Here is a 16602-nt window from a genome sequence, read left to right as displayed (position 1 = left end):
CGGCCAAGGAGGGGGGCGGTTGTGGCCAATAACAAACTTGCCTGCCTACGGTCCAATGGCAACAACGGGAGAAATAATACCTGCGCGCTAAACCACATAATACTTGCGCGCTACCACGTGTCCATACACCAGAACACCAATACTGTATGAGTGCGTCTAAAATAATCATTATTAACCAACCGTACCGTTTTCCAAAATTACAGTGGGAAATACATTAAATTCTCACACTTACCATCCCACATATTTTTATTTAACAAATCGGTACGAACCATCGATAACACATAAACCACAATTTTCTCGAAGTACGAGGTTCAACAATAAAAATACCGCGGGCATAATTTATAAAATTTAAACAAATATTTTCATAAAATATTTATCCTAATTATGCCTGAAAATAATACTTAAACCACGTACGAATATTACTGAAATACACTTTGCTCATGCATAATAAATAAATTAAACCACAATAAAATTCATAATTAAATCGCACCACATGAGCATAATTTAAATACCAATTAAACATAATTAATTGCCCAAAATATTTTTCGAAGGTGGGTCACTCACCTTAAGCGCGTAAATCAGCTAAGATCCTCCGCCGGATCAACGCCACTACTCGCGCGTGCACCTAAACAACCACAGTATACCAACCAAATATATTAATATTTTATTCGGGTAATTCCCAAATGGGTACCCGGGGAACGAACACCAAACGATATCTAAAGTTACGAGTTATATACCGAATCGAAGCTCGAGTGATGAGGATCACTGATTCGGTCTTACTTTCCGGTGATCGAACCCGACGGGGTCGGAATCTCGCCGGAAAGCTTTCGGGTTTCGACTCCGCAATTCTCCCAAACCATCACGAATTGGCGGAAATGGATGTCGGATTCGGGTTCAGGAGATCGAACACAGTGGACAAGAGCCGGCCGGGAGACTGGGTACTCCCCGGAACAGTAACTTCCGGCGAGCCACCGCGGTCACCGGCAATCGTCGCCGGCGGCGGCGCGTGCGGTGGCCGTTGGCTGAGATTTTTTGCAGATTTGTAGATCGAGGGGAGAGCAATCCAACGGGACCAGCGGTGAGGCAAACAGAGGCCGGACGGCGGAGAAATCATGGTTTGAAGAATTCCGACCCCTCGCCGGAAAAAGCTCCGATCCCGGCGCGTCGGTGGTCCGGTGGCCGTGAAATTTGGTGGGTAGGCCGGACTTGAGGAGGTGGTGTTGGCTAGCTGGTGCGTGTGGCCGGAAATGGGTCAATCGGCGATGGCCGGCGGTGGAGGGAAAAATCGCCGCCGATCTTCGCCACCTCGATCCGAGCGCGTCCGGTGGCCAATGGCCGTGAAATTTTGAGGTTTTGCCAGAAATGGGGAGTGGAATCTTGCTGGCTGGCGCGTCTAAGGTAGATCGGCCGGAAAATTTGAAAACCTCCGGTGGCCAGTCGGACTCTCTCTCTCTTTCTCTCTCCTCTCTCTCTTTCTCTCTCTTCCCTGAGATTTTTATCAAATAAAAGCCACCGTGTGATACTGTTCATTCCACGTGGACCAATCAGGAGCTGACACATGGCATCACTGTGCACTTAAGCCAGATATAATAAAATAATACAGTATCCGACGAAATTCAAACGTCCATAACTTTTTAACCAAACGTCCGATTCAAGCATGCCGCTAGTCTATAAACTCGTATCGACGAGTACTTTACAACCATATAAGAGTCAAAACAAAATTACACCACAAGAAAAAGTCAACTCCTGGTACCTTTTGGACTGTTTGCACTTTAACTTGTTTTGCCCATAACTTTCAAACCGTAGCTCCGTTTTCGACGTGCTACTAGTCTACGAACTCGGGGCATCATGCACTTTGCCACGGTACCCTGGTCAACTAGAAATTCCAACTAGAACAAAAAGTCAACTTTTGACCTGCTCGGTCAACGGTCAACCTCGGTCAACATGCATGGATTCCGGTGCGATTTGGGACGGGGTGTTACAAGGCAAGGAAAATGTAATTATTTATACAATAATTCTACTTATCAATTTTGTTTATCAAAATTTTAATAAACAATGACGTGACATTATGCAATTGGTTTTTTTCTTTTATGATTGTATGGTATATATAAATAATCTATGAACCACTCATATACCACCATGTTTCTGAAAATTTCAATAAATAAATTTGATAAGTATAAGATTACCCATTCATATTGTCTTATATCAAAAATATGTAATATTGTTTATTGATTTTTTGAAATTCATAATCATGTCTTGAAGAAATAGATGAACTGGATATAAGTGAAATATATATATTAGTAAAGAGTAACATTATAAGTATCAACTAGTTTACTAAGTTATTTATCAAATATACATGTATTATTATTTTATTAGTTAACATATTAATATAATATATAATAAAATGAAACCCTAAAAAAAAAAAATTTCAAATTTGATTATATCCACCTTTAGCTTTCTTTTTTTTCTTTTTTTTTTTTTCTTCTCTTTAAATCACATCAAATAATTGTCATTGACCATTTTTCCGTTTATATTATTATTATTATTATTTGAAGGGTATTGTGCTATGATCATTTCTTCTTCTAAATAAAACCAGTGAAATTAAATTCTATACAATAATAATAATAGTAGTTATTATTGTAGCAAAACTAATGTGAACGAATAATGTTTTATACACGTAATGGAGAGCATCTTAACAGTTTTTCTTAAAGATATTATTATTTTTTAATTTATTTATTTCAATTTAATTTAGAAATGATGAAATATAAAAGAAATTCAAAATAAACACTTTCTTATTTTGTTATAAACGTATATAGGTATAAAAGTAAATATAAGATATATATTAACATATATATTCTTGATTAATTTGGGTTTATTCTTATAATTGCCTTCCAATATATACGCAAATAGATAAGATATAGGGCTCAAATGATGATACAAAGTGTATATGTATACTGCTCAATTTAATAATAGTAAAGTCAAATACTACTATACTACCTTTCGCACATGGCGGTGCCACCGCTTACATTATATTCATAGAGAGAGCAAGGAAGAGAGTGAGCGGTGGAATACCTACTTATCTACAAACTCTATATCTATATCTATATATATATATATATATGTATATGTTATATTCCTTAATTATACCATATAGACACAGAGTTTTCCAGAGCATGATAGAGAAAGTTGGTTGGTGAATTTGCAAGGTATGTCAACTTTCTTTTCTTTTCTTTTCTTGCGTTTTATTTCTTTTTTTATTTCTTTTTTTTTTATCTATGCATTATTATTAGGTTTAATTCACTGATCTGTGCGTATTCTTTGCTGAAGATGGCTCAAAGATCTTTTTAATTTTTCAAGAACATACGGAAAGTTCATAAAAATCGATATTGAATAATTAAAAATTAATCTTAGTCTGTAATATAATAAAGAAAATATAAATTATGATTGAACGTAGCCAAAAGAATGCAGAGATGATCATCATGATAAGATATTAGATAAACATACATGCACATATTCATAGGCCAGTGGCTTCCTGTTCATGTGTTTTCTTGGAAGAAAAGCAACATTACAAAATTTGAATCCTCCATTCTTGATTTTTATTTATTTATTTATTTTAGAGTTGGAAGTAAAAATTAAGGACAACCTAATATAGTCAATAATTTTAAAAAGAATAAATAATCAAATTATAAGTAATAAATATGAATGTCCAAGTTTGATGATCGTTACTTTGAGAGGAGAGAATTGTCGCAGACTTTTAACGTGGATGCAACATTGGCATGCAGCAGGATATATATTCATAAAACTTTTGAATCTACTGTATGTAACCGATCGGTTTTAATTTGGCCTGTCTTAGGAAAATTATTAGTTTTTAAATTAATGTAATTTACAAACATTGAAATATAATATGTATATATATATATATATATATATATATGCATGTGTGTGTAATTTTATGCATACATTATCATTAATTTTTGTTGATATTGTATATATTAGTTTATTTGAGATTAATTTTGGTCTCATTATTTTGATGTAATAGAATCTCTGTACGTCTATGTTCATAGCTTTAATAGTTAATTTGTAAAAACTCTATATTTATTATGCCTCTTTTACTATGATCTACAGAGATAATTTGCAATAATATAATATTCGATCGGCAATAATGGTGTTGCCACGAGGCTTCCGGTTCGTTCCTTCCGATGGAGACCTAATTTACTTTCTCAACGAGAAGGTGAACGCTGGACAAACAACATGTGAGCTCTTGGGAGAATGTGACATGTACGGAAACAGAGAACCTTGGGAGATATGGAACGACAATGGCGGTCTCAGCGTGCAGAAGGGAGAGGATCTTTACCTGTTTACCAAGCTAAAGAAGGTGTCCGTCAATGGTAAAAGGATTAATAGGCGTGTGGGATCGGGTACGTGGTCTGGTGCAAACTGCGGTGAACTGGTGGACGGGGTTGGTGAGAAGAGACACTTTCGGTATGAGAATAATGGAGGACGTGACCACGGTGCATGGATCATGCACGAATACAGCCTTCTTCATAATAATCATGGTGATCATGGCGATGATGAGTATGTTTTGTGTCGGCTTCGAAGGAAAATGAGTGAGGCAAGAGAACAAAAGAGGAGGAAGTTGATGAATAATAGTAATATTATTATTCATAAAGAAGATGATCAGATTCATCTACAATCTCATGATCATGATTATCATCATCAATCTGATCATGTCCAACAAGCCGTAGCACAAGTAGTACTGGAAGAGCAAACTAATAATGGCGGTTTGATGATCAAGAACAATGATAATAATGATCCAAATTCTGATGAACTATTGGACTACTACTTGAAACTGGATGAACAAGAAAAGTGGTCTTTATCCTTATCATCGTCATCATCATCGAATACTGGTGGAGGAGCTGCTGCTTACCATATGAATAATATTATTCAAGCCGAGCAACAAAATGATCAACAACTCGGATATTATGATAATAATAGTAATAATCCAATTGGCTTTGATGATTTGATTGATTTAGGAGTTGTGTTCGAGAATATTGATGATGAATTGACGGAAATAATGAAATGCGATGAGGTTCGTGTTCATAAAAAATCATCGTCACCGTCATCAACTGGTGGAGCAGAAATAAATAATAATCAATTAATACTGGAAGATCAAGAAGGTGGTCAACAAGACAAGCCTACTAATTATTATAATAGCAATACTGATTATGTGGTACAACTTGAAGATGATCATCAGGATGATGAAGCGCTAGATCATAAATTAGTGAAAGAGCTTGAAGATCTTTTGGAATTGGAAATTGACCATGGTGATCATGATTTGATGGAAATTAGCAGTGAGGATTTCCAAGCTCATATGGATCATCATCATCATCAAGCTAAAATGAATTATAATCAATTATTGGAAGATGAAGAAGTTCAATATGACAAGGCTACTGATAAGAGTAATACTACTGCGGCAGTAGGGGAAGATGAGGATGGAGCGCTTGATAAATTTGCTGAAAAGCTCGAAGATATTTTGGAATTGGAAATTGATCCCGATTTCATGGAAATCAATCAAGCTAATGTGGATCATAATCATCATCAAGTAGAAGGAGATCAACAACAACACATTATTAATGAAGCAGCGGATCGCCAAGTACTGGAAATTGAAGATGATAATATTAATAATATTGATGGAATGTCCTTTGCACAAGACCTGCAAAATATTCCACTCTATTTTGCACCACTGCCGCCTGATGATCAGATAGAGGATATTTTAGTTGATCTCTTTAATTTCTAAAATATAATTTGAGACACCCTGCAAACAATTTCTGGGGAAGCTCTAATCTGTACTGTAATTTGGTTGATAGTGAATTCCTCCTCATTTTCCTTCCCGTGGATGTAGGCACACATATATGCCGAACCACGTAAATCTTGTTGTTATTTTCTTCTTTTTATTGTTTTGTTGTGTAATACTATATAACTTGCTAAACTGAAGATGCCCTTAAAAATAAATAAATAAATTTTATGAAAGTTGGTGGAAAAACAAAAAAAAAAAAAAAAAAGGTATAACATATGTTTAATTAAATGATCAAATCTTTTTTTTTCCTTTTTCATAACAAATTTGATAAGACTGTCCACAAATAATAATAATAAGGAGAAGAAGAAGAAATATTGAAATAGAAGATTTTAGTCTCCATGTTCTTATTTATTTATTTATTTATTTTTACCGATTTTATTGCAGTCAGAATTTTTGCGTAATGAGAAAAGGCTGTTTATTATTAATATTTGTCACAGCGACTAATGAACTTACCAAAACTTATTCGTGGTCGAAGTACCAGTGAGATGCATTATTTACACAACAATTAAAAATCAGATATACGTGCTTTTGATATTTACAAACCGAAAAGTTCTAATTTCAATTTTTACAAAATAATTGTTAACATTAAGACTCGAGACTTAATAAAACTCATTCACATTGTCCCAATAAAATTGTTTTCTTCCAATCTTGGTCATTATAAAGTTCTTGACAGGGAATTTCTTTACTCCTTTCATTTCCATGTTCTTGACAGACCTTGGAGAAACTCAGATCGATCAATCCTAGAGAGTCCCATAACTTAAATTAGACCCTAGACTTCACAAGAGCTCCGAATCTAGAAAGAATAGTTCTTGAAAGTTGCACAAATTTAGTTGAGGTTCACCCATTAATAAGCTTTCTGAAAAGGCTTAACTCTTCTCAATACAAGATATTGTTACCACCTTAGAAGTCTTCCAAGCACACTTGAAGCATAATTTCTTAGTTCCTTATTATGCTTTCAGGCTGCACAAAAGTTACGAAGATTCCTGAGTTTGGTGCAAATATGAAGCACTTCTCTAAACTTTGGTTGGATGGAATTGGTATTAAAGAGTTGCCCATTTCACCAATCAAAAGCTTAACTGGGCCGGCTTCGTTAAGTCTAAGTTGGTGTTCCAGAACTTATATGTCTTCCAAGTGACATTTGCAGCATGACATCTTTGAAAAAACTAGAATTAAGTGGGTGCTCAAGGCTTCAGGAACTGCCAGAGAATTTGGGGACCATGGAGTGTTCGGAGGAGCTAGAAATTAGCAGAACTGCTATACAAAAATTTCATCCTCATTCATTTGGAAAATCTTAAAGTACTATCTCTTTGCAGATGGAAGGTGTCAGCACCTTTGCTCTTGCCTTCTTTATCAAATTTATCTTCTTTGAGAGAACTAACTCTCAACAAACGCCGTCTTTCTGATGGAGCAATCCCCAGTTATCTAGGCTTCTTGTCATCACTAAGAAAGTTGATCCTAAGTAGAAACAACTTTACCAACTCTCCAAGCCGACCATTCTTGACTTGGGGAAGTGAGTTTAGTGTGTATATCAAGCCACGTTATATCATCTTCCAAATCTTATAACAGCAATGTAATTTCAAATTAATTTCACAACTTGTTTAACAAACTGCTTAAACAATTCAAACTCTTGTACCACAAGTATCTTAAAAACCAAAAATAAGCATGTCCACTTCTCTATCTCTGATTTTGATTACATTCATTAGACCAAAAACATTCTCTGTCATTCATTTAGCATTTCCTTTTTGTTATCTTGTTACACTCATCTCCCCTGCCCTAACTCTTTTTCAAAAAATTGTATCTTGAACATCAGTAATGGCCTGGGGAAAGATTTAATTAAGGTGAGAGAATACATATAGAATTCCAAGAGTCACAAACACCTGAAACACACGAATATCTTATCAAGCAAAGACAGATTACATAATTACACATACAGTTTTTTTTTTTTTTTTAATTTACATTTATAGTTTAATATAAAAAAAAATGCATATATAGTTTGGAGAGCACAAATGTTGTTATCAACCAAAACAAAAAAAGCCCATAAAAGGGAAAATAATTAAGTTTGCACCACCTATATTAAATTTCTGAAGCAACCCAAAAGCTTGTACTACAAGTATTCTAAAAACCAATAATAGGCATTTCTCCATGGTTTGCAAAACAGTAAAGTAGTAATGACACCCAAAAAGCCAATTGCAAATCCTGTGGCTATGCCCAAATGAAACCACTCGTCTTCATTTTCAGTATGAACTTCATTCTCAGTGATTGGTGTTGTTTTATCCACTTTGCAGTCCTTGGAGATGGGAGATCCACAGAGTTCATTACCAATAAAGCTAGAAGGATCCAAGCTTTGGAGTTGGATGCTCAATGGGATTTTTCCTGACAAGTTGTTGTAGGACAAGTTTAGGTAATGTAAGAATGTTAACCTTGAGATGCTTTCAGGAATTTTCCCAGAAAGTTGATTTCTTGAGAGATCAAGTGATTCTATCCATGCGATGTTTCCAATATTATTTGGAACATTTCCGTTAAAATGGTTTCCAGACAAATTTAGAGATAACAACCCTTGAAGAACTGTAAGCTGGTGTAGGATCTATCCATATAAATTATTACTAGACAGATAAATGCTAAGGAGTGTTAAGATAGTATCATATTGATACTCCCTCCCTTTTGTCACCAAAAATGCATTCTTCAGGAACTCACCACCAGAGAAAGAATAAAAGATGGGCTTACTTGATTCTTGTCTGGTGGCCATGGCTTTCAAATTGTTGAAACATTTTGGTATAGTCCCAGATAAACTGTTGTCAGCAACATCCATGATTTGAAATGAAGAAGGTTACATAGCTCATAAGGAATATGACCCTTCAATTTGTTCGAACGAAGACCAAGAACCTTTAAGTTTGAAAGACTACTTCCAATCCATGTTGGGATGCTTCCAATGAACTTGTTGAGACCAAGGTCCAAAGTAACCAATTTCGTACAGTATTGAAATGATGGCGGTATTCCTCCAGATACACTATTGTTGCTCATGTGTAGTGATTCTAAGCTCTGTAAAGATCCCATGGAAGTTGGAATTTCCCCGGTCAAGTTATTGTTAACCAATTTTATGACTCCCAATGATGGCCAGTTCATCCAACAGTCGGCAATGCTATCTGACAAAATATTTTCTCCAAGATGAAGTATTTCCAAACTGTTTGGTGTATCCAGTTGATGACATAGGAAGGGAAATATACCTACAGAAAAGGATTTATTAGAAAGACCGAACTCTGTGACATTAGAACAGATACGAGATAATGAACCATTGAACATGTTGGTACCCAGGTAAATCATTGAGAAAGTGAAGCATATGAGGAATCCTCCCAGAGATTTGGTTGTGAGAGAGGTTCAAGTACACAAAGACAAAAGATAAGTTCCAAAACCAATGGGGAATAGTGTCTGAAATTTGAGTGTTTAATAGATCCATGGGCAAAAAATTATCTTGTGTTTTAAGCTGCATTGGAAATCAAGGTCCCAAGTTCCATGATCTTAATTCAATCCTTTCAAGATGAAAAGGAAGAATCCAGTTTGGACTTACTTTTAGGCTTAATGACTTGTGAGAAGTAGTTAATTCCTTCAAATTTGTGAGATTTGCAAAGTGAAATTCATATACAACTCCTTCAAAAAGGTTTCTAGAAATGTGAAGTCTTTCTAAATTCTATGTAAGAGATCCATCAAATGGTTGACACGAACTTCTAATATTTTTAATGCTGATAGTTTCCCAATTGACATCGGAATAGAACCAGAAAGCCTATTACCCCCCAAGATAGAAACATACTAGATTTTAGAATTATACAATTTGATCTGTCAAGTGACCAGAGAAAGAATCCCCACTCAAATCCAACTTCGTCGGACTATCCAAAAGGCAGCTTGAAAAAAATTCAAAAGTTTCTGATAGCTTCCTACCAAATTTGTTACCTCCCACAACATGAACTTACAAATTACACAAATTTCCCATAGAAGCTGGTATTTTCCCTTCAAGTGCATTATGTGACAAGTCAAGATCAATACTAGAGGTAAGATTTTCAATTGCACTTGAGATAACACCCTCAAAGTTATTTGAATTAAGATATAAATGTTCAAGTCTCTCCCAATCATACAAGCAACTAGGAATGGTTGAATTAAAATTGCAGATCGGGAGATCTAAAAGGAGTTAAGTGTTGGTTGCCGCGTGGAATTGGATCTTCAAGATTGTTGTCGTGTAGACCAAGAAAGACAAGACTACTAAGACCAAAAAAGACAATTGTGAAAACTAGAATTCAGATAACCATAAGAAACAGATAGGCTTGTGAGAGAAGGAAGGTTCCAAGAACCATTAGGAGGAAATGTACCTTCAAATTCGATTAAGCTTAGATCAAGACAGAGCAAGCTAGTCATTCAGGTGGTAAAGAATGAAAATTATTTGACGAAAGATCAAGGATGGAAAGCGATGTAAAATTAGGATGAAAAACATAAGGAAGACCAAGGAAATGCAAACTTGAGAGAATTCCAAGCTGAGAATTATCCCTTAAACCCAGTATTTGCTAGGCTAAGACATGCTAAACTCATAAGAGAACCTAAGAAGCTGGGACTCTGAATCCCTCCAAAATCATTGTAACTCAGGTCCAAGTAACTCAAATGTTTCAGACTAAGCAAAGATCAGCATTATTAGCATGGTGGAGTTCTTTGACATTGCCAGTGCAATTGTCACAAAGAATTCCTTGCCATTGGCAGCAGTCTGTTGTGGCACCCCAAAAGAAAAGCCTATTCGATGGATCAACAAAATCTTGCTTGAATACTATAAGTGCTTGTTTCTCACTTTCAATGCATAGTATATAACTGCTGCTGCTTCCAAAGCTCACATTGAACATTATTGCTTCTGTGAGGAATTCAATCAAAAATATCATAACAGCTCTAACGGATTCAGCCATGATTATGCCCTTCATTAGGGAGGCAGTTTGGCCGTTGTAAATTTGCAACTCGGACCAACTAATAAAAAAGTTCTGTTTCGGAGAGAACCAAATGTTGAAATGCTTCCAAATTTAGTTTTCTTTATATCTTAAGACGATGATAATGAAATTAGAATAATCTTCGCCTCCACTTTCCTAGTTAATTGGCCACCAGCAACAAGCTGCAGAAAATCGGCTAGCTTGAAAAAGGCGTAAAGATACCGCAATCTGCAAATTGGTTGTTTAGATATACATGTCAAAATATGATTGCAATCTGCAAAGTTGTTGTTTGGATAAATATGATTCGTACTATAACAAGACAAGGAGCTTTCTGAACCAACTTTCAAAATAATAGTAACAAACTAAAACACGGAAAGAGCAAAAGTCAAACTTGTGATCTATATAATTATACGCATCTAATGACTGACTTGTCTAGCTATTTATGTCAACCGTTGATCACTGACGTAATAATAAGAAGATTACATTTTCTTCAGAGAGAGAGAGAGAGAGTCATTCATAGGTGTGATAATTGATACGAATCACATATATTTACCATTTCAAATGCAGTTCTCATTGTAAAATGAGAGACATTTTCAACTAAATGAAATTTATAATATATATATATATATATAGATCAAAAGATGGTCACTATTTAAAACTCCACATTATATTACTCGAATGGAACATATTTTTGCTATATAATTCTAGTATACATCAATAGGCTAACCATAAAATATTCTTGAACTAACAACCACCGAAATATATTTCCTTTCTATGATCTTGTTTTACTTTCTCCCCTGCTTTACTCTGTTTCAGTCTTCATTTTCAAAAATTCTATCTTGTGTATCAGTAACAGTCTGATTATGGAATTAGTTGTGATTAAACAATATATTTGATAAAACATTTTACTGTGATTAAACATTCACTATCTATTCATTCTAACATTTCCTCTTTGTTATATTGTTACAGTCATCTCCCCTGCTCTTACTCTGTTTCACTCTCTGTCTCAATGTTCAAAAATTGTAATCTACACAATAGTCTGTAAAGGAAATTAGTCAAGGTGATATTTTGAATTCCAAGTGTCAAACACACTGAAACACCACAAATTTCCTATCCGGGAAAAACATATTACATAATTACATATATAGTTTGCAGAGCATATTTATATGGTTTTCTGCTAATAGCGAAGGACATAAAAAGGGGAAATAATTAAGTTTATACTACCTATATAAAATTTCTAAAGAACCCCACAATCTTGTGCCACAAATATTCTAAAAACCAATAATAAGCATGCCTCCAGGGTTTGCAGAACAGTAATGGAGCAATGACACCCAAAAAGCCAACTGCAAATCCAGTGGCTATGCCCGAATGAAACCACTTCTCTTCATTTTCAGTATGAACTCCGCTCCCATTAACCGATGTTGTTTCATTCCCATTGCGGTCCTTGGAGATGGGTGGTCCACAAAGTTATTGCCAATAAAGCTGGAAGGATCAAAACTCTGCAGTTGAGTGCTCAATGGGATTCTTCCTGACAAGTTGTTGTAGGACAAGTTGAGGTAATTTAAGAATGTTAACCTTGACAAGCTTTCAGGAATTTTGCCAGAAAGTTGATTTCTTGAAAAGTCAAGTGATTCCACCCACACCATGTCATCGATGTTATCGGGAATGCTTCCTTTCAAACTGTTTCCAGACAAAGTTAGAGATAATAGCCCACGAAGAGTTGTAAGCTGTGGCGGAATCTCTCCAGAAAAGTTCTGAATTGACAGATCAATGCTAGTTAGGAGTGTTAAAAGAGTACTATATTGATCCTCCCTCCCTTTTCTCACCACGAATGCATTCTCTAGGAACTCACCATAATAGAAGGAATAGAAGATGAGGGATCTCGATTCTTGTCTGGTGGCCATGGCTTTCAAGTTGTTGAAACATTTTGGTATAATCCCAGATAAATTGTTATCAGCAACATCCATGATTTGAAGTGAAGTAAGGTTGCATAGCTCAAAAGGAATGTGACCCTTCAATTTGTTTGAACGAAGGCTGAGAACGATTAAGTTTGAAAGACTATTTCCTATCCATGTTGGGATGGTTCCATTGAAGTCATTGAGGCCAAGGTCCAAAGTTACCAACTTCGTACAGTTTTGAAGAGGTGCCGGTATTTCTCCATAGAGACTGTTGTTGCGAAGGTGTAGTGATTCTAAGCTCCGTAAAGATCCAAGAGAGCTTGGTATTTCCCCACACAAATTGTTGTTACCCAATTTTATGACCTCCAATGATGGCCAGTTCATCCAACAATCAGGAATCTTACCTGACAAAAGATTATCTCCAAGATGAAGTATTTTCAAACTGTTTGGTGTATCCAATGGACGACATAGAAAATGAAATATATCTCCAGAAAATGAATTATTTGAAAGATCTAACTCTGTGACATTGGAAGAGATATGAGGTAGTGAACCATTGAACATGTCAGAACCCAGGTAAATCATTGAGAAACTCCTACCAACAAGTGTATCAGGAATTGTCCCTGAAATTTGGTTGCGAGAGAGGTTCAAGTATGAAATCCCAAAAGGTAAGTTCCAAAACCAATTGGGAATAGTGTCTGCAATTTGAGTGCATGATAGATCCATGTCCCAAAAACTATGCTGTGTTTTAAGCCACATTGGAAACCTAGGTCCCAAGTTCCACGATCTTAACTCAATAATTTCGAGATGAGGAGGAGGACTCCAGTCTAAACTTACTCTTAAATTCAATGAATTTCCAGAAGCAAGCAATTCCTTCAAATTTGTGAGATTTGCGAAGTGAACTTCAGAAACAACACCTTCAAAATGGTTCCAAGAAATGTCGAGCCTTTGTAAATTTGAGAGACCACCAAGGCTATCTGGGACAGATCCATTCAGATGGTTGATGCCAACTGATAATATTTGCAATGCTGTTAGTTTTCCAATTGAAACAGACATAGAACCAGAAAGCATATTACCCCCAAGATAGAGATAGACTAGATTTTTGAATTCTACAATTTGATCTGGGAAGTGAACAGACAAGGAATTTCCACCCAAATCCAACCCCACCAGACTATCCGAAAGGCAGCCTGACAAAAATTCAAGAGTTTCTGATAGCTTCCCGCCAAATTTGTTACCTCCCAGGGAAAGAACTTTCATATTACACAAATTTCCCATAGAAGCAGGTATTTTCCCTTCAAGTACATTATATGACAAGTCAAGATTAACAATAGAGGCCATATTTTCAATTGCACTTGACATAACACCACTTAAGTTATTTGAATGAAGGTCCAGGTATTCAAGTCTGTCCCAATCATACAAGCAATTAGGAACGGTTGAATTAAAATTACACTCGGACAGATCAAGATATCTAAGAGCGGTTGAGTTTTGGATGCCACATGGAATTGAACCTTCAAGAGCATTGTTATGTAGATCAAGAGATACAAGACTACTAAGACCAAAAAGCCAATTGGGTAAAGGAGAATTCAGATAAACATGACTAATGGATAGGCTAGTGAGAGAAGGCAAGCTCCAGGAACCATTAGAAAATGGACCTTCAAATTCGATTGCACTTAGATCAAGATAGACCAAAGTTCTGCGACTGAAAACCCATTCCGGAAGGAAAGAACGAAAATTGTTTGAAGAAAGATCCAGGACAGAAAGTGATGTAAAATTAGGATGAAACACATAAGGAATTTGAGCAAGTTCACAATAGGACAAGCGCAATTCAGAGAGAGAAGAGAGCATGTTTATTACCTGCAACCAATATCGGACGCTTTACTAAGATGGACATTGCTCATGTCCAAGTGTTGTAGTGAAGAAAGACCTGAAAGCCAGTGAAGCTTATCAGCATATAATTCAACCTCAAAAGGATTAGAACCTCGGAGACCAAGGAAATGAAAACTTGACAGATTCCCAAGTTGTGGAGGAATTAGCCCATTAAACCCAGCATTTGAGAGGTTAAGATATGTTAAACTCCCAAGTGAACCCATGAAGCAAGGAATTTGAATCCCTCCAAAATCATTGTAACTCAGGTCCAAGTAACTCAAGTGTTTCAGACTAAGCAATGAAGGACTTATCTCTCCCTTTAAAACACCATTTCCATCAAGATCAGAATTAGAAAGGTGGAGTTCTTTGACATAGCCAGTGGAATTATCACAAACAATTCCATGCCATTTGCAGCAGTCTTCTGTGACATCCCAAGAGAAAAGCCTATTTGATGGATCGACAAGATCTTGCTTGAATCCCAAAAGTGCCTGTTTCTCACTTTCAATGCATTCCACTCCAGAGATGTTTTTACTTGATTGATGGTTACTAATAATGAGAATATGAATGCGAGAAAAAGAATTGTAGGAGGTCTCAGCTGGGATGCAATCATGATCTTTCAATTAGCAGTTTATTGCATACACAGTTTTGTTTTTGACCAAGAACAGAGTTGAAGTTTGCAAAATTTTAGTAGCATTTCAAACCTAAAACGCTCAAATAATGCCCACAAACTTTTTTAAAGATTTTTGAAGATATCTATTTATGCAAATTTCTATGATTTTGACATTGAAAATAGACCAACATACAGCTTGACTTGATCCATTTTCTAATATCAGACGGCAGTCTTCTGAAGGCTTCAAAAGCGCGCATTGTTATTTTAATTACAGTAGCTTGCATTTTAAATTATACATGACTCGACGAATATGATTTTGATGATTTTGTTTATTTGCGATGTTAATTATTGAATTAAAAAAAACCTCAATATTATGTTTTGGATACATCTAATCACAGCTAATGAGACATGCCTTCCCCCGGTGGAGTCATGATAATGGAATTTAATTAATGAAGGCCCTAATGGTCAGAATAATATTATTATTTGGTCACTATGATGCTTCCACAGTCCATCCGTGTAATTTTCTACTTTTCTTTATTCAAAGTTAATTCTTGCAAAATTTATAAATTATTTTCTGATGTATATATAGAACGGAAAGTCCACCGTTGAAACCTTTACGAAAGCATGCCCCAAAGCACTTAAAATTCTTCAAAAAATAAATAAATAAATAGAGTACTTAAGTCATGATTTACATAGAACGCTGGTAGTGCTTATAACTAGGAGTTGGAATGGGTTAGATTGGTTCAATTTTGGATTAAAACCTGATCCAAACCAAATAGTTCAATTTATCTAATATAATAACCCAAAACAAACTATTGTTTGCTCTTAAACCGAACTAAACCAAATAAAATATAATCGAATTGGTTGGGATTGATTTGTTATTTCGGTTTAAGCTTTGAATTAGTCTTTTTTTTTTTATTTTTTTATTTGTAGGTAATTTTAATTACATACTTTCAAAATTTTAGTCCAAATTCAAATTTAGAATTTTAAATTTATGTACTTGTATTGAAATAACTAAACATTAATAAAAAATAATAATAATATTCATTCACATGATAATATTAATAAGCTCTATAAATCATGATGCCTTAATGAGTCATAATAGGAGAAGACAGAAACGACAAAGATGAGATGATTAATGATGTAAATGGACAATCTTAACTCTAACAAAGTAGAGAAATGTTTATTACCTGCAACCAACGGTCAGATGCTTCACTAAGATCCACATGCCTCATATCCAAGTATTGTAGTGAAGAAAGACTAGAAAGCCAGTGAAGGTTCTCAATATATAATGGAGAATCATGATAAGAACCTTCTGTAAGTTGAAGGTGCTGCAAACTTGAAAGATTTCCAAGCTGGGTGGGAATCATTCCCTAAAATCTAGCATTTGCGAGGTTAAGATAGGCTAAACTTGCGAGT

The 16602-nt window shown here is 35.4% G+C and overlaps 1 protein-coding gene and 2 pseudogenes across 1 annotated transcript; 1 reads left to right on the top strand and 2 right to left on the bottom strand.

Annotated features, from left to right (window-relative positions):
• The first annotated feature begins 4162 nt into the window (after positions 1–4162).
• LOC107414828 (NAC domain-containing protein 7) lies at positions 4163–5797 on the top strand. Its single transcript, XM_016023024.3, has one exon. The coding sequence runs from the start codon at positions 4163–4165 to the stop codon at positions 5795–5797; it is 1635 nt and encodes a 544-aa protein (XP_015878510.3).
• A 2164-nt stretch (positions 5798–7961) lies between these two features.
• On the bottom strand, positions 7962–9157 carry LOC107414829 (receptor-like protein EIX1; annotated as a pseudogene).
• Positions 9158–10922: 1765 nt separating this feature from the next.
• LOC125418213 (receptor-like protein EIX2) lies at positions 10923–15440 on the bottom strand (annotated as a pseudogene).
• Positions 15441–16602: the final 1162 nt, after the last annotated feature.

The sequence above is a fragment of the Ziziphus jujuba genome, chromosome 8, assembly GCF_031755915.1.
Source record: "Ziziphus jujuba cultivar Dongzao chromosome 8, ASM3175591v1".
NCBI classification, from domain to species: Eukaryota; Viridiplantae; Streptophyta; class Magnoliopsida; order Rosales; family Rhamnaceae; genus Ziziphus; species Ziziphus jujuba.
Note: the sequence above shows the minus strand (reverse complement) of the source record. Positions and strands in the feature narration are given on the sequence as shown.

Excerpts from the sequence above, each read along its gene's own strand:
- LOC107414828 (XM_016023024.3), top strand. The coding sequence starts at position 4,163 with ATGGTGTTGCCACGAGGCTTCCGGTTCGTTCCTTCCGATGGAGACCTA.